The 18695-nt window shown below is 38.8% G+C and overlaps 1 protein-coding gene across 1 annotated transcript in view; it reads right to left on the reverse strand.

Annotated features, from left to right (window-relative positions):
* Window positions 1-1343: 1343 nt before the first annotated feature.
* NXPH2 (neurexophilin 2) overlaps window positions 1344-18695 on the reverse strand; it is a 42424-nt gene continuing 25072 nt past the window's right edge. Inside the window, exon 2 of the mRNA XM_081346757.1 lies at window positions 1344-5231. Coding sequence (XP_081202883.1) covers window positions 4488-5231 — 744 coding nt within the window. The 3' untranslated portion in view covers window positions 1344-4487. The remainder of the gene's footprint in view (window positions 5232-18695) is intronic.

Here is an 18695-nt window from a genome sequence, read left to right on the forward strand (position 1 = left end):
ACTGAGATAGATACCCCAACCTTATTTTGAGATCCATTGATCTGTCTAGACCAGGTGTAGGTAACCTTGGCTCTTTTATGACTCGTGGACTTCAACTCCCAGAATTCCTGAGCCAGCATAGAATTGAAGTCCACGAGTCATAAAAGAGCCAAGGTTGCCTACCCCAGGTCTAGACCATCTTAAGTTTTCTTTCATAACATCGGCCTGGCTGATTCAATCCTGCAGGTGCCTTCCATTGAACAATGCCACCTCTCAGGATCCCAGAAGTGTGTCTCCTTATAGCAGTGGCTGCCTTGGGAACAAGGTTTCCGCCCTGAGATATGGATAGCTCTCACTCTATTGTTGTTTTGTAGATCAGTGAAGTCCTGTTCTTCACCCCGGCCTTCGCTGAGGGAGAGCAAGACACCTCAGTTCATCACCCTTGCCATCCATCTTTTTCCTTAATTGTCTTTTTAATTTTATATCATGCTTTCTACTTCAATTGTTGTGAGTCATCCAGTCAATTGAGAATTGGGTGGCATAAAATTTAATCAATAATTATCATTCTGAAATACTCTGGGGATAGGCAGTGGATATCAGTCTTCTTTGAAATTTCAATTGTACTTTAATTGTACTCTATTTTTATTTGGAAGTTAGATGATGTTTTTAAAAAAATAAGCCTGCACAACTAAGTTTTATTTATGCCAATACTACAGTATTCACTTACACCTCTCTGTACTTTTCTATCCTTGCAAGTCATTACATTTACTTCCATTACCATATACTACTTCATACATTGCCTTTAAAGTACTATGTGAAACGTGTCAAAAAAATGACTGTTTTATTAAAAGCATATCCCCCATTCATCTTCTTCATTAAAGAGTTTCTTCTTTGTATAGGATTGCATTAGGTGTTCCTTGCTAAGTAACTGTCTCATTTAACAACTGTCCATATTTAGGAAAGTGATGAAAAAAATGTTACAACCAATCATCACATTTACAACATTTGCAGGTCTCTAATGCAAAGCAAAACTTAAGTAAAATCATAAGCACAGTTGCATTTTCATTTAGTGATGTTTCACTTAACAACTGAGTTGCTGGTCACAAGTGTGGTTGTAAAATGAGGATGTTTGTATTCATTAAATTGGTAGTAAATTTAATTAAATTTCCTAGCATACATTTTACTTCTATAAATACTTTGTAAGGCATCAGGATAATTTCATACATCAGTTCAGACATACTTCTAATTCTAGTCTAAATTCTGATGTTATAAATCTCCTGTTTTAAAGCAAATATATTTAGGCATCTATATTGAGAAGATGTACTGTACTTCAAAAGAAAATCTATTTTAAACAAATGACAGATTTAATTAACTCTCTTTATTTACATAGAAATATGTGTACACACATATTCTGTATTTGTACATATACACTTCTAAGTATATATACATTTATAATTTCCACATATTCTACGATAAACAATCTCATTTTGTATTTAAAGTAGCTACAGAATTGGGTAAAAATACAAGTTCAAAAATAACAGCTTACAACTAAATTACAAAATCACCCAATAATGAACTCATAAATTTTAGCAAGAAATCTTAGCTTATATACAGCCAGATCTAGGCCACATGATACAAATGTGAACTAGAATTTTTAGTTAAGTTTTTTATTTGAGAAGAAAAAGCTGGGGGAAAATTAATTTGGCAAAACTCTTCAAGACAAAATAGGGAAATGATCAGGTTTTTGACATATAAATAAAAACAAACGCATTTCCAAACTCCTAATTTCTAAGACCATTTCTTTCTTTTAATAAAATGATTTTGAGCATATATGTTCCTGCTGAACAGCATGGACGGAGATAGGAACCAACTAGGTATATAAATGCCTGGGATATGCTGATTGGGAGGTGCAATCTGGAGTTTCCCCTTGCTGATAATCATGGGAAAATATCAATTTTCCCCAGATAAAATCCTGGTTAGTCTTATTATTATTAAATAATATGGAATGGGCTACTTTCTCATGACATGCCAAATTACATTTCCCTACTAAAATGGCTGATTGTAACAAAAGCAAACCTAAGGGTCTGGTCCTTACATTATCAGAAGCCAGCTATTTTCTCTCTTTACTGGTCCTTGATCTTTTGGCAAAGAAATCTCATATTACATACCCTGAGTACAGAGGCCACTGCCAACATAGATTTATTCCAAAAACTGTTTGAATCTTTAATCTTATCCCTCAAATATGATTGTAAATTTATTGAATATCTTATTATTCAAGCTGCTAGAGTTTGTCACTCATTTTGCAAAAAAATAGCATAATAAAGTGAAACTGTTTGCCAGTCTGCCTCTGAACGTGGCCAATAAAGTAATCTATCTTCTATGCACAGAAAACCTTTGAATCCCTAATGTAGCTGAGTGATGTTTCATGCAATGTGAGAATTGTTTGGTTATCACTTTTTTTTGCAACAATGAATGACTTCTCTTTCTATAGGTAGACATTCTAGAATCTGCTGTATAAATTCTTGGGTGATATATCATCACATGTAACAATCCCCAAATGCACAAAGGTTTCACAGTTTATATGCCTCTTTCATTTGGTTTCTCTTGGGGATGAGGAGAATGAGGTTCTCAGAAGCACAAGGGTTAGTGAGAGTGACAATTTCCATGTATCTGAGGTCTTCTTTTTCCTCTTCTGTCTCTTCAACTAAGTTCCCGAAAATGCAGAGATGATTTGTGAATGGGTAGATGCAAGGGGAAAAAAGAAGAATCTATTTCTGCCTCTGGGAAAAAAAAGGATGGATATAACTGAATTTTCTCTGAGACAATACTTCCTTGGCAAAAATTTAACGATTTTAATTGGAGGATTGAGATGACACTATCTTACTGATGAAGCCTACCAGGTCTGAGATAAGTGAATGCCTAGATCACCTGGTTGCAGCCAACTGATTCACATCAAAGGTAAAATGTAAGTATTTACATAAGCGAATCTTATGTAAAAGATTCGTTTTGAAAAGATTCACTGCTTTGAAAAATTAAATGTACAAGGTCTGGAATTTTTTGTTAATGAAAGCACAGTGGTAAAGACCTCATTATAATTTTATATTAGGTTTCTTCTTTAATAGGTTTTCTATAATGGTCCTGGCAAGGGTTTATGATACTAAAAAGCCAAGTCCATTTGTAGAGGAAGATTATCATCCACTGCTTCATTATCTCAATGAAATCAGTGTTATACTTTATTGCACTGAATGAAAGCAATCTCCTTTACAGACCTTGTGATTTTAATTTTAGTACGCTTTCAGAATGGCAAAATTGGTAGAGACCCCAGTTTCTGAATTACATGAATAGATTAAGGACAAACTAGTTTAAATACAGAACACATTTTCTCAATATTTTGGGATTAAATGGATATGTGTTTTTTCTACCCACTGATTTTTAAAACAAAATCCCTGTGTTCACTATTTTTCATGACTGAATGAAGAATGGCAGTCTCTGCAAATCTGTATAGTGGGCAACATATCCACAGAACACTTTTATCCAGTTCTTCGCTCCTGTTACAACATGTATTTTACCTATAGATATAAACATGGCTTTAGAGGTGTGCAACTGATCTACCCAATTGTTACATAAAGGGCACAGTTCTGTCAGATTATAGCTAGAGTGGTTGTAGATATTTAATAAGCAAACAATATTGCTTGTGAATGATTCATTCACGAACCAATTATGCAAATCTCATAGAAATTCTTCTAATTTTAAGCTCCTATAGAATTTTTGCCTAGGTTTTAAGCAAAATTCATGGCAGCACATCTGAGAGATTTCTTTCTCTGAATGTTTCTCCCTTACATCATAAAAAAGTGTAGGTAATTTCAGAATCCATGTTGATAACATCTCTACATGTTAGAGAGCCTTTGACAAATTTGTTGGCACTGGCAGTTTAATATTCCTAAAATGCTAACAAAGAATGTTTTTTCCAATACTACCAGCTGAATCTGCTGTTGCAGCAAGTCTTAGTAAGAAATCATTTGTGTCTTCTTCCTTGCAAAGAATTTGGCTTTTCGCACTTATCTATATACTATTAATATTTGATAAGATCTGACACAATGAGAAATTAAATACAAATACTGTATTGTGAAAAAGTGATATTTTGATTTTCGGATATTGAAATATTTATGATAACAGCAAAACCTTCAGGCTGGTCCACTCATTCGGTGATTCATCATAAAATTACAACTGCATGGCCAAATAGAGACTCTGATCTGAAGTCTTATGACAATGTTACATGGTGCTTGATCATGATGGCTCAAAGACTTATGCAAGTTGCTATATGATGTTCTAGTCACCAAGTGAAGAACATGCATGGATGAACCAGCCTACAAGTGATAAGTTTCCTTTAGGGAGAAGAAAGCTGCTTAGTTAACCTGATTAGGAACAATGCCTTAAGAAATTTAAAACTAGAATTTCAGACAGATTTTTTTTCTTAATATAACAGTCATTGAAGAAAAGAGAGTACATCATCCAGAGGATAAATATGGTGTTTCACTGTGGTAGTTGTAATCAGGGCAGACCTTCTGCACTAGTTTGTAATCAACACTGTAGAAAGCAATGTAAATACAGATGACCTTAAATGGTTTAGAACATAACCAGGATACATGGCTTTGGGTCTGCTCTTGGTAGCAGATTTTTGAAGGGTCAAAGTTACACAATGCAGTTTTCTTGGCCCTATCAGTTTTCTCATACTCAATTCGGCAGTTGAAAGACTTTGATTCCTTAGTCTCTAGAGTTGATTGAGGGGAAGATTCAAATTCCACCACCTTGGAAGGCGGCACCAGGCTTACAGAAACATTTCCAAGGCCTGTTGAATTGTGCCGGAAATAAACACTAAAGGTTCCATTGCCATGATCAACAATCTTCCCTGTTATCAGAAGATTCAATTTCACAGTTTTGATGTTAGAATGGAAGTCGCCCCATCCAAACATTTTTTTAAACTTTCCAGTTTTCACAATTGGTCTGCGTTTAGTTCGTGCAAGAGATTCCTGAACTTCAGTGATATTGGCTAACCAATCCCAAAAGTTGTCCGTGTTGTCTGAATATGACATCTGCCCATGTTTCATTGTTGGAGAGGGCTTCACAAAAAGGCGTAATGGATTGATGATCCGAGAATGGACTCCATTAGCAACCAAAGTGTCCGCAGCATCTTTATCCTCCCAGTCCAGTAAGTCTCTGGCCTGGATGACTTGCTTAGCATCACAGAATATCTGTTTCAAAAGAGAAAGAGAAAAGAATTTCAGAAATATGGTATTGATCTAGACAATTGATATTAATACTGATATCTAATATTGATCTATATCCAACATATAAATATGTAAGAAACCAGACCATTCAAACTACCAATCAGCAAGAGAACCAATCAGCTGTTCAGAATTTAAATATAGCTCCAAACGAACAACCAATCACATGACCAACTGACCAATCGGCACACAAGACATTTATAAGCTAAGGAGAATAGGACAAGAAAATCCCGCTGACGGTGTTACTTAGTCTGGTAACAAAAGGTTCAGAAACTAAATTGAAAGAAGCTTGGAGAGCAAACCACTTGCCGAAATCTAAAACCCGAGTATTTTCTATTATATAGTATTTTTTATCACTGCTTTCTTTACAGGAAAAAGTACACAAACGTTTACAACATTGCTGAGCTATTGTACAATACTCGGATTGACTGAGCTTGGATTCTACTCAAACATTATTCCTCTCTTTATAACAGTCAGAGCTGTGAATCTTCTACAACTGACTTGATAATCAAATTATTTATGTTTCCTTCTCAAACTTTCATTAAAAACTATTTCACCTTCTCTTCGTATAATCTTATGGTGTAAACCTGTGAGACTATTCATCTTTTTGTATCTATGTATTTTAGATTACAAGCCATTACTATAAAACAAAAACTCCTTGAATTGTTTTACAGGAATATATATATATGTTTATTTATTTATTATATATATATATATATATATATATATATATATATATATATATATATATATATATATATATATATATATATATGTATATGTATATGTATATGTATATGTATATGTATATGTATATGTATATGTATATATGTATATATATATATGTGTGTGTGTGTGTGTGTGTGTATACGAAATCCCATGCACCACCTGGCCCACCACATACATCGGACAGGCCAACAGAAGAATAAGTGCACGCATTGAAGAGCATAGGAACTCACTCAGAAAGGGAGAACAAACTTCATCCCTGTTCCAACACTTTGAAGCCACGGGACATGAAATTGATTTTAAAAAAACCAAAACTATCGCCAAAATTGAACATTTTAACAACAGAATAATCAGAGAAGCCATTGAGATAGAAAAACGCCCCCACAGCATGAACAAACGAGATGATACCTCTCGCCTACCAGCCATTTGGAAACCCGCCTTGATTGACAGACGAGTCCCAACCACCAAGAATGATACCAGACCCAAACTCATGACAACATCACATGACATCACCACCACACAACCATTCAAAAAGCAAATCCGAACCCACAATGATAACGATGCACAACCACAAAACAGAAACCTAACTACAGCTGCAACATCAGCCACCTTAAACCCCTCCAAACCACACAATAAGCAAACTGACACCCACGATAAAAACATGGCACCACCACAAACACGAAGCCGAACAAAAGCAGCACAACTCACCAGCTCAGGTCCTAGGCTGGCAGCTGAGACCAGCCCATCCACTCAAAACACACCCCCACCCAATCAGAACACACACCTCATTCAAAACACACTCCCACCCAATCAGAACACACCTAATCCCCCACCCAATCAGAGCACACCTCCACCCACAGAACACACCCCCTCTGGCAGTTTAAAAAAGAGGAACAAACAGCCACCACCACATGCTTCTCCCAGAAGAAGGAAGCTGAAGCCACCAGCCTGATGATGACGGATGGGATTTCGTCGAAACGTTGCTCTTACACCTTCAACTCTACGTGGGAAAAAACCCGAATGACCAAAGATCCACATATATATATATACATACATACACACACACACACACACACACACACACACACACACATATATATATATATATATATATATATATATATATATATATATATATATATATATATATATATATATATATATATATATATATACACATACACATATACATATACACACACACACGCACATGGTAAATAAAATAAATATCTAAATTGGAAGTACTTCATGAATAAGTGATAGCAATCGTGAGTTACTCATTCATGAATATTTTAAGAATCATAACATTAAACAGCAGTTTTACATGCAAAGTGCATCACAAATTTTTGATAACATTCTTCTTGTACTAGTATTATAAAAAGCTTCTCTTTTCAAAAACTATTTTGTAAATTTATTTATTTATTTAAGAAAATTTATATGGCCGCCAAGTCACTCCCAGTGATTCCAGATGGCTTACAAAGATAAAAACCTAATATAAAAACAATAAATGTAATAATACCCCCCCCCAGTGACAACAATCAGTCTATCCATAAGCCGCTTGATGGGTTCCATCCCACTCTGGGTTCCCCAGGCTCACTGGCAAAACCAGGTCTTCAGGGCCTTGCAAAACAGTGACAAAGAAAGGGGCGTCATGGCCACCTCAGAGGCCAGTTTGGAGGAGGAGGAGGAGGAGGAGGAAGAGTTGGAGCTGGGACCATCCGACAGGGAAGGCACACCAGGGGCTGAGGACAATGCTGTCCTGGGCTTCTTAGGTATTGGGGGAAATGGTTGACCAGACGGAGAGCTGCCTGCTTGCATACAGGGGAGGATCTGACAGGCAGTGAGTGGTGCTGATAGGCAGTCAATCTCCTCTGATGAGAAACTGCCTACTCCACTTGATCCAAGGGCAAGGAGAGTGGAGCATAGGCAATCTGAGAGAAGAGCTGCAAGGCTACTCAGGAGGAGGTTGCCCCACCCCTCCTCACAAGGAACACCCGAAGGAGAATAATTTAAGGAAAAGACGTGGGGAGTTAGCCTTTATCAGGAATGTTGTGTATTAAGGTTTAAAGAAACACCTAAGCACTTGTATAACAGTCACTACCAGTATGCATTTGAACTGTAACCGTTTTGGCGGGAGTCAATTATGGCGGGAGATTTAGGTTCAATCTGATTGGTTGGCTGTTTACTCAGAAAGGTATATAAAGAGTGCAAGTACCCCCTAAACCCTCAGTACAGTTACAGTATGGTCACCTAATAAAGAGCTGTTGATTGTACTCATCTGCCTGGCATCATTCATACTCTTCAGAACCCACTACACAACAAGGAACAATTGTTTTGGCTTACACTCCCCCCCCCCGCCGGCTTTTACTTGTGCCTGTTGATGTTTGCCTTGCCTTGCTTGGAAGATTGCTCTTCCCATTTTGATTTGGATCTTGCCCTTCTCTGGTGGCTACGTTTGGTCTTCGCTTCACTGGGGGCTTTGGAATTGCTTCTTTTCTGGGACCTCTTTCTTCATCCTGAGGACTGCCCTGGTCTTGTGCCTTGACCCTGCCTGGTGGATTGTAGTTAGAACCCTGGACTTTGCCCGGTGAGCATGCATTGGCTAGAAAATCGGTTAAGAGAAATAAAGAACTCTGAACTGAGAGATGGTTAATAGTGAAATACAGCAGACTTAAATTGTTTTACTAGTCAACTTGTCCTAAAACTGGGCTAATTTTCTTTTTTTTAATGAGGATTGGATTAATCATTTTTCTGTATGTGAACTGCAGCATTTTCAGAATTATGGTATTTAGAAAGGGGGTATTATTTAAAATATTAATGGATTTTGTGATTTAATTAATGCTTATTCTAGGTCAATCTAACTGAATATAAGAATATTTTTTATTACTGTTTCATCTCTTATTAAAAAGATTGTAATTGTTATCACAGTGTATTCTTATGTAAACTAGTATGCCATGTGTGTCTGCATTAATATCCAAATAAATGTTTTATTTGCAATTAAAGAATACAAAGCAGTATTCTTGTCACATGGAATTTTCGAAGTTCCTTAATTAAAAATCCTTCCTTCATACAATTTCTGTTTATTGCTATCTTCCAGTCTTTAGAAGGCATATGAAAAATCATTTCAGTTTCTATAAGGCTTTTCAATTTGATCCTGAACTTTTTACTCAGAGTCCTCAATAGTTTACATTTTTCAATGTTTCAATGTATATTTTATAGCTCTTTCCCCCCCACTTCTACTGCCCCATGACACAAGCAAATTACAAAATGAGGTTGACACCTGATGTTGAGAGAAGATAATCAGGTATATTTCTTTTTCTTTTCTTTTTTACTATGCAGCCTTGCCTTAGATCAGGGGTTCCCAACCAGGGGTGCAAGACAATATTCCAGGGGGTGCGAAAACTTAGGTTTTCAAAATTATAGTGTATATGCATAATTCATTGCCGTTATTTTAAACTTTTGTAAGGGGTGCGAGAATATATCAGAAGTGTTCTAGGGGTGCAGGAAAAAAGGTTGGGAGCCGCTGCCTTAGATAAACAGCAATATGGTATCAAATTCTACTTGGAGTGAGTTTTAGTCATGTTAGTGCATAATCAAAAGTATAATCTGGTTGGAAAATGACCCTGTCCTTATTTCTCCCAAGGCGTCTTTGTTAAGAGATAAGCAAAATACTTTCAAGGTATATTCTTGGCACATAATGTACACTTACATTATTTCCCCTTTTACAGGTAAATGTTTCAAAACAATTTCCTTAATGTATGTGTTGAATATGGCTGCCCATCTCACCACAGCAACTGTATATGGCTAATAACATATAATAGCACAATACAAAATAATATAACATAGGATAACATTAAAAAAAACCTATAAAGGCAGTAGTGGTAGAGAAAACAATGTATCATAAATTCAGGACTATGAATGGGTTCCAACTAATTGCCCAGACCACAAGCCTGGGAACACATCCATGTCTCGAAAGACTTCCAAAAGCCCAACATAAGCAGATAGAATAAAGATACACTGAACACTTATTAGGCTTCCACAAATAGATGGATTAATGAATCTGATTTGGGAAAATGGTGATATTATCTTGTCCAGATAGGATAATTACCTTAGCTTAGGTCTGATTATGATTTCAAATAATTTTGCTGAATGTTATTGATAAGTGTAAATGTGTGACTTAAACAGAAAGTCAAGCCCTGGCAATCTTGCCTGATGAGAGACTTGCTTATTGTATTAATGCTTTCTTCCAGTTCCAAAACGTTAGCCACAGGATTATTCTCCATGAAAAAAAATCTATCATTTAATAAAAAGTACTCTTCATGAGGGAGTTTGAGATGATCTATGCAATGAAGGGTTTCTGAATAAGAATTCTTTTTCCTTCTACTCCTCCTTCTCCCTATCTCTCACATCTCTCTAGCTCAATAAAGCCTCCTTATCTGGAATTTTGTTTTTGACAGTCTTATTTAAATAATCCCTCTATAATATTTTTCGTGCATGCCACTTCCATGCTATATGCAAAGCCAAAATTCCAAATAAGAAGGCTTGTTAAAAACCTCCAGGAAAGGGGCACCCACAACTTCTGAAGGCAAGCCATTCCACTGGTTAATTGTTTTTGCTGTTAGGAAATTTCTCCTTAGTTCTAGGTTGTTTCTCTCTTTGATTAGTTTCCATCCATTGCTTCTTGCAGGTTAATTTTCCATCTCAGAAGGGACTGGACAGTCACCCATCTGAAATGGTATATAGGGTCTCCTGCCTGAGCAGGGGATTGGACTAGAACAGGGCTTTTCAACCTTTTCACCCATTGCACCACTTTTAGGATATGGCAATATCCGAGTACCACCAGTCGCCTAGCAAGGTGTCAAAAACTTGATGACCAAAAAAAAAAAAAAAAAGGAAAAAAGTGATGAAGTACAGGTAATCCTTGACTTACAACAGTTCGCTTAGTGACTGTCTGAAGTTACAACGGCACTGAAAAAAGTGCCCCCCAAGCCACAGCCGAGCAAGACACCTGCCTGCCCGCCCGGCGGCGCTCTTCCTCCTGTCCGAGGTTTTCATTGTTGTGAGCATTTCTGTTGAGGATTGGCAGCGGGGATGAGGTGGGGGAATGTTTGGTTTTTATTCCCCCACCCCCCTGCTGGGTGGTTGCAGCAGGTTTTGGTCACTTCACATGACCCTGGGACACTGTGACCGTCATAAATATGAATCAGTTGCCAAGCATCTGAATGTAAATCACAAGACCCTGGAGATGCTGCAACATTCCAGCTGATCGGCGCCTCTTCTGTGCTCAGCAGAAGCGCCAGAATCAGCGCCAAGCTCCAGCTGGAGCCTGGCGCTTCCACTGAGCCCTGACAGCCCCGAGGAAGTGCTGATCCTGGCGCTTCCGCTGAGCCCTGACAGCCCTGCAGCTCCAGCCATCTCTCGCTCAGGCTTGTGCGGTGCTACCACCAGTTCAGCTCATTCCCCTCCCCCGCTACTTTTCTAGGATGGTCACGTACCACCTGTCAGGTGCCAAGGTACCACAGGTGGTACCCGTACCACTGGTTGAAAAGCTCTGGACTAGAAGACTTCCTGGATCCTTCTAACTCTGTTATTCTATGTTCTAACTCATCTGATTTTTCTGCTTGGAGATTAATATTTATTTGAGAAAAGATGCCAGAGGATGTTGTATGGTAGTTAGGCATTATTCAAGGCCTCCGGGCATATGTACAATTTCTGTTCATTTAATGGAGCAATTCTCATTTTCATACCAGATTTGGTGTATGATGGCCGATTGGAATGGGGTAGTGCCCACTCAATTTGACAGAACTTCTAGTAAAGAAATTAAACTTAAGACAAATTACCAATATCTTTTTTTAACTAGGTAACCTGGTTTTAAGAATGCACGGAGACGTAAAAATAGATCTACAAGAGAATATAATTTTTTTTCAGAAAGGCATAAATCTTTTTCAAGAATTTGTATGATATGGCTCTCAACAAATCTAGCAAATAAGATAGCGAAGGTAGAGATTTTACCGAAATGGTTTTAGATCATAACTAATTTATGTTGAGGGACGCGGTGGCTCAGTGGGTTAGGACGCTGAGCTTGTCGATCAGGTCGGCAGTTTGGCGGGTCGAATCCCGAGTGCCGCGTAACAGAGTGAGCGCCTGTTACTCGTCCCAGCTTCTGCCAACCTAGCGGTTCGAAAGCACGTAAAAATGCAAGTAGAAAAATAGGGACCACTACGGTGGGAAGGTAACAGCGTTCCGTGCGCCTTTGGCATCTAGTCATGCCAGCCACATGACCACGGAGACGTCCTCGGACAAGCGCTGGCTCTTCGGCTTTGAAACGGAGATGAGCACCGGCCCCTAGTCAGAAATGACTAGCACGCATGTGCGGGGGAACCTTTACCTTTAATTTATGTTAGCTTGTATTTTAATACTTGTTTTTGAAATTTAATAAAGGTGTTTTTTTTAAAAAAAAATGGTGGTGTGTTTTTTGGTAGAAGTATATCCAAAATCCAAGTGGGAATTGGAATTTACAAATAGGTCTAATAAGTTACCTGAGTCGCCTCCCTACAGCATTTGAGACTGCAAATTTTGCTTCCCACCTAACAATTGGTGAAGCACCTTCAGGTATTACAGTTCTACTTCACTAATGAAAAGTCGCTAAAACCCCTTTTTCAATAGTTTACATAATTGGATTGTGTTAAGAATTCTGTCCTGTCTCCTTTGGTTTATCAAAATGGCAAGCCAACTCACAGCTGGGAAAAAGCGGGGAGGGAACTCTTTCATGAACAAATTTAGCAGCATATTAAATATTCTGCTTGTAAATAAATCTTTAAAAAGAAGTATCTAGCCTTTAGAAGTTTAGGTACACCAAAATCTCTGCTAAAAATACTGAATGCAGATCCAACTCCATAAGACATCAGTGATAAAGCTTCTACCAAAACCATATATCTTCTGAATCGTTAGGAAATTGTCAGAGTAGCATAATAGGAAAATGATAGAAAGTGGGTGAGGAATGACAGAAGTGAGCTATATATCAATATACTAATTGTAGATATTAATATTTTCCAATGTAATACATCACCTTCTGAAAAGCTAGCAGAACTGATAAATGTTAGTAGCAACTTTAAGCATGAGGGTGGAAAATGGAAGATAATTATAAATTGTGCTCAGTTTTCCTAAAAGCTTCTTTGTCTTTTATGATCTTTTAAAAAATTATTACTCAAAACTTCATACAACAGAGGGAAGGGAGAACATCTAGAAAGCATGAATGGAAGTCAGATAAAATCCATACAGGATAATGGATACAGAAGGCCCCTCCTTTCCTTTTCTTATCTGTCAATACATTGGGAATAATTTCTAGATGTACAGCAAAACTGTGGGAGCCTTAAATAAATGGTGCCACTTAGCTTTAGGTTATTCAGCTTAGCAACAATAAAACCCTTAAATAATAATTTTAGAAGATTCCAGCTGCATTTTTCCTATGTCTGCTTTCCAATTCTGATATATGAGTGTCCTGAACCTGATCTGAAATAATGACATAAATATTAATAAAGAGTAAAAAATGTGTGTTGTGCAATATGAGAGAGAAGTAACCGAGAGAACATTTTTGCTTCAAAAAATCCATTATACTCTAGCGCAATTTAAACGCACACACACATACGATAGATAAGTTTTGTGTGTGTGTGTGTGTGTGTGTGTGTGTGTGAGAGAGAGAGAGAGAGAGAGAGAGAGAGGGAGGGGGAGGGGGAGGGGGAGGGGGAGGGGGAGGGAGAGGGAGAGAGAGAGAGAGAGAGAGAGAGAGAGAGAGAGAGAGAGAGAGAGAGAGAGAGAGAGAGAGAGAGAGAGAGAGAGAGAGAGAGAGAGAGAGAGAGAACGAACTAAATTTCTGTTTTCCTCAGCAAGGTTGTGAAACCTGCAAAGCATGGTACTGTGAAGTAGAACACAGCTCAGATGAAATTAACCAGTTATTGAAATGGCCCAAACAAACTGAGCCAAAGGTTGGTAACACAGTGTCTAGCATCATTATACCACTTGCAAGACAGGCTCACACAGAATCCTAATTCAATTTCTTTATTTGGATAAAATTCCAGTATTGTTTCATGAAGTTTCAGAGATGATAGCAACAAACATTTTGTGAGAATCTGACCATCTCATGTGATTTTGGTATTGTTATTCCTAATTCTTGTTTCATGATGGTAGACAGCACAATGGCTGCCTGTCCTGACAGTAAGGTTTTTAAGTAAATGTGTCATCTCTTTCCAATAGTATTGAAAATTTCTGTGCTTACCACCACTTTCCAGTAACTTCTACCAAGTTTCAATATTGTTTGCCTGCTGTTTTGTTTTTTCTCATTCTCATTTCTGACTCATGACAAAGCTTAGTCTATATGTCAATGAAGATTCTCAATCAACCAGATAGAGTTGACTGGATGTTGAGTCATGACAACTGCATTTTTCTCACCTAATCTGAAGAGGCTCTCTATGTGAGTAGCGAGAGAATCATTAAGTGTCATTTCTGCTAATCCTTCTCTTAGGTGGGTCATTAAGTGGGGCCTCCCTGGTGATCCTGTGAAGAGGTCTTGTTCTTCTTAGAGACTAATGAAAAAGCAGCATAAAAAAATGGGGGACAGGTTGTGTCTGAGGCATCCACCTCTCTTGAGGGAAGGATTTCCCACTTTAGCATAAATAGATTTCTTGAACTTCTCTCTCAAACCATCTATCTTCCTGTTCAAAATCTGAACATTATAGTCTTCGAAACAGTGTCCTTTTTTTAAGCTAAGGTATACTGATTTCATAGTGAGTGTCAGCAAATTTTACAAACTTGTTGACAGTTTGTATAATTAGTATTTCATGATTATTATGAAGACCAATTAGAACATTTGGAAATAGCTTGATTGTACTTCAAGAGTTTTTCACAGGCTACTTAATTAAGTTCTGGCTTTGATGCAAATCTTATTAAGAAAACATGATTCGTTCTACCTCCCCATTGGGATACCTATGAACAATAACAATGTTTATTTTGCTTTTTGATAAAACTGGGTGAAATTTGCAAAGTTGCAGACAGAATAATACTCCATAGATAGGCCGTGCTCACTCTCATGCAGCAACCATTCAAAATTATACTAAAAAAACCCTTTGCAACCAGTTGTCCTGTTTACAATCATTAACGTGTCCTCTCGTCATGTTTGCTATTCATGTACTTTGCAACCAGCAAGCGTTTACAACTGTTGCAGTATCCCATAGTCATGTGATCACCATTTTCTATGCTTCGCAATTGGCTTGTGACAAGCAGAATTAATAGAGAAGGCTGAAGTAAAATAGTCGAGGTCATCTGATTTTTCATTTAGTGAATGCACTGCTTCAGTTAATGACTGAAGGGGAAGTGAAATCACAAGCTTGTCGTGGTCATTTGATTTTCTCCTTTGAGATCATGGCAGTCACGCTGACAGTCCCGACTGTGATCGCTAAGTGAGGATTACCTCTACAAATACATTCAGAAAAGAAGACTAGATTTGGGAAGTTTACGGAGGTACAAATACTTTAATATTTGGTGAATTTTAAAATAATATCTTGCCATCCTGCTCCAGTTACAGGGACTTAGCAGAATTCTGCATAAACTATAGATACGGAAGATTCCCACTGAATAAGCAGGAGGAAGTAGTGCTTGGTTTCTCACCTAATTTATTAAGCCATGAACACTGCTGTTCTAAGGATATATTCACAAAGGTAATAAAATCACACAAACAGCCTCTTTGGGGAAAAAAAACCTCTTTAAGTATCTCCCATACTTCTTCCAAAAGCAAAAGATTGGAATGAAGGAATTTTAGCAGAGTTATTGCCTGACTAAAAGCTGTAATTTCAGCACAGATGTAATTGAGTTATAAAGCACATCACCTTCACTGTCTCTGTTGAGAATATTTACACTCAAATGTTGACCAGCCAGCCCAGGAGAATACGTAGATGATATTTTCCAAAAGCAAATTGTAGACCTCGCAAAGAGTTGTAATAATGTTTCAAATAGTGTTGGAAAACAATATCTGCCTATAGGTAGACAAAAATTCCAAATCTTGTCTAAATAATCTTGCTGACTATTAATATGGATAATAATAATAATAATAATAATAATAATAATAATAATAATAATAATAATAATAATAATAATAATAATAAGTTGGAAGGGACCTTGGAGGTCATCTAGTCCAACCCCCTGCTAAGGCAGGAAAACCTATACCATTTCAGACAAATGGCTGTCCAGTTTCTTCTTTAAAACTTCCAGTGTTGGAGCATTCACCACTTCTGGAGGCAGGTTGTACCATTAGTTAATTGTTCTAACTGTCAGGAAGTTTCTCCTTAGTTCTAGGTTGCTTCTCTCTTTGGTTAGTTTCCATCCGTTGCTTCTTGTCCTGCCTTCAGGTGCTTTGGAGAATAGCTTGATTCCCTCCTCTTTGTGGCAGCCCCTGAGATATTGTTAAACTACACATACCCAATTCCAGCAACCGTTCCCTATATGTTTTAGCCTCCAGTCCCCCAATCATCTTTGTTGCCCTTCTCTGTACCCTTTCTAGAGTCTCGACATCTTTTTTGCATCGTGGTGACCAAAACTGGATGCAGTATTCCAGGTGTGGCCTTACCAAAGCATTGTAAAGTGCCTCGCTCACAACAGTTTCCTTTTTTTCCTACTTGGCATAATTTTATAGAGTCCTTGCAGAGAAAGTACCATTGGAAGGGAAAGGCTCAAAATCTGTAATAGAGCTTTAAAAGCCATAAACACACTTTGGAACTATTCAGTGGGTTTATGCTTCTCTGTACCAAAGTCCCAGATCCACCTGATTCTATATTAGACTCAGGATTAATCTGAGACAGACCATCATAGAAAGCTATGATGAAGAAACCACAGTATTTTTTCACCTTAGAACATGGATGTCAAACTCGCCACTACTGCAACGCTCTCTACATGGGGCTGCCCTTGAAGACCACTCGGAGGCTCCAACTGGTACAGAATGCAGCCGCGAGAGTTGTGTTGGGAGTCTCCCGATACTCCCATGTTACACCTCTGCTCCGCGAGCTGCATTGGCTCCCAGTTGCCTTCCGGGTGAGGTTCAAGGTGCTGGTATTGACCTACAAAGCCCTACATGGCATGGGTCCGGAATACCTTGGGGAGCACCTGCGGCTGGCATCAACTTTCCTCTGCCCAATACGCTCCCACAGAGAGGGTCTCCTCAGGGTGCCACCGGTCAAAGAATGCCGACTGGTGGCCCCCAGGGGGAGGGCGTTCTCTGTGGGCGTGCCGGATTTATGGAACCATCTTCCGGTTGAGCTCCGGATAGCGCCCGACCTTCGCTCCTTCCAGCGCGATCTAAAGACGTATCTGTTCTGTACCAGCCTGCTACCGGCCTTGCAGAAAGGCAACCCCTGTACAAACGGCAGAGGCTGGAAAACGTCTGAGGCTGGAAAACGTCTGCCAAGTTTAATACACAAACAAACAACAGAACATGAAACAAAATACTGGAGCTTTGATCCTCAAACGGAGCGGTTGCTTTCAGCAACCAGCCCTTCCCCAAACACTCCCTTTATTTAGAGTTCAGGGCGTGGCCTCCCTGTGCCTCCTTCCGAGGAGTCCCACAGCCTTTCTCTGCTTGCTCCTACTAGACTGCCTCCTGCGTCGGGCGTCCTTGAACAGGGCCAGCTGTGGGTCCTCTTCATCCGCACTGTCGGGCTCGCGCAGCTGAGTCTCCACCAAGTAAGAGGGGCCTGGCTGGGGGCTCTGCGAAGCCTCCAAGCCATCATCAGCAAGTTCATCTTCAACACCCTCCTCCTCCCCCTCGTCTGAGTCATCCGAGACATCCGACCCGGCTGCCGAACCCACAGGCTGACCCTGAATCACAACAGTATCTTTTTGAACAAGCTGGCCTGGCCTGATGGGAGGGGGTTGGGTTTTTATTACTTTTAAATGCGTTTTAATCTATCTAAGAGTTCTGGGCACTTGTTTAATCTTTTTTTAATTTTTGTATTCTGTTTTTTAACATGTATTGCCCTGTTCACCGCCCTGAGTCCTTCGGGAGAAGGGCGGTATACAAATAAAATTAATTATACAAATAAAATTAATGTCTCCTTAAGTAACACCAGCTGCCTGCAATTAGTGCAGGTTCGCATCCCACCAGGCTCAAGGTTGACTCAGCCTTCCATCCTTCTGAGGTAGGTAAAATGAGGACCCAGATTGTTGGGGGCAATTAAGCTGACTTTGTAATAATGCCGCTTGGGGGGTGTATGAAAGCCCTAATAAGCAGGCATATACATAGAATGAAGGCTACTGCTAAGCTTGTAAGCCGCCCTGAGTCTTCGGAGAAGGGCGGGATATAAATGGAATTAAAATAAATAAATAAAAAAAATAAATAAAATATTGCAACTCTTTTTGCATTGCTGGCAATGGGGTGGGCGCGGCTTCGGTATGATGAAACTGTCCCACGGGCCGGTAGTTTGACACCCCTGCCTTAGAATGTAGATTGGAATAAAAATGTAGTAGAAAGAGTAGAAGTCTCCAAACTTGGCAACTTTAAGACTTATGGACTTCAACTCCCAGAATTCCATGCTTGCTGGGGAATTCTGGGAGTTGAAGTCCACAAGTCTTAAAGTTGCCAAGTTTGGAGACTCCTGTAGTAGAGTATTGGAAGTAGACTTCCAATGGCTGTGTTCTTTTTCATTTCTGCTCTTTTTAAAA

This window comes from Vipera berus, assembly GCF_964194415.1.
Source record: "Vipera berus genome assembly, chromosome: 1".
NCBI classification, from domain to species: Eukaryota; Metazoa; Chordata; class Lepidosauria; order Squamata; family Viperidae; genus Vipera; species Vipera berus.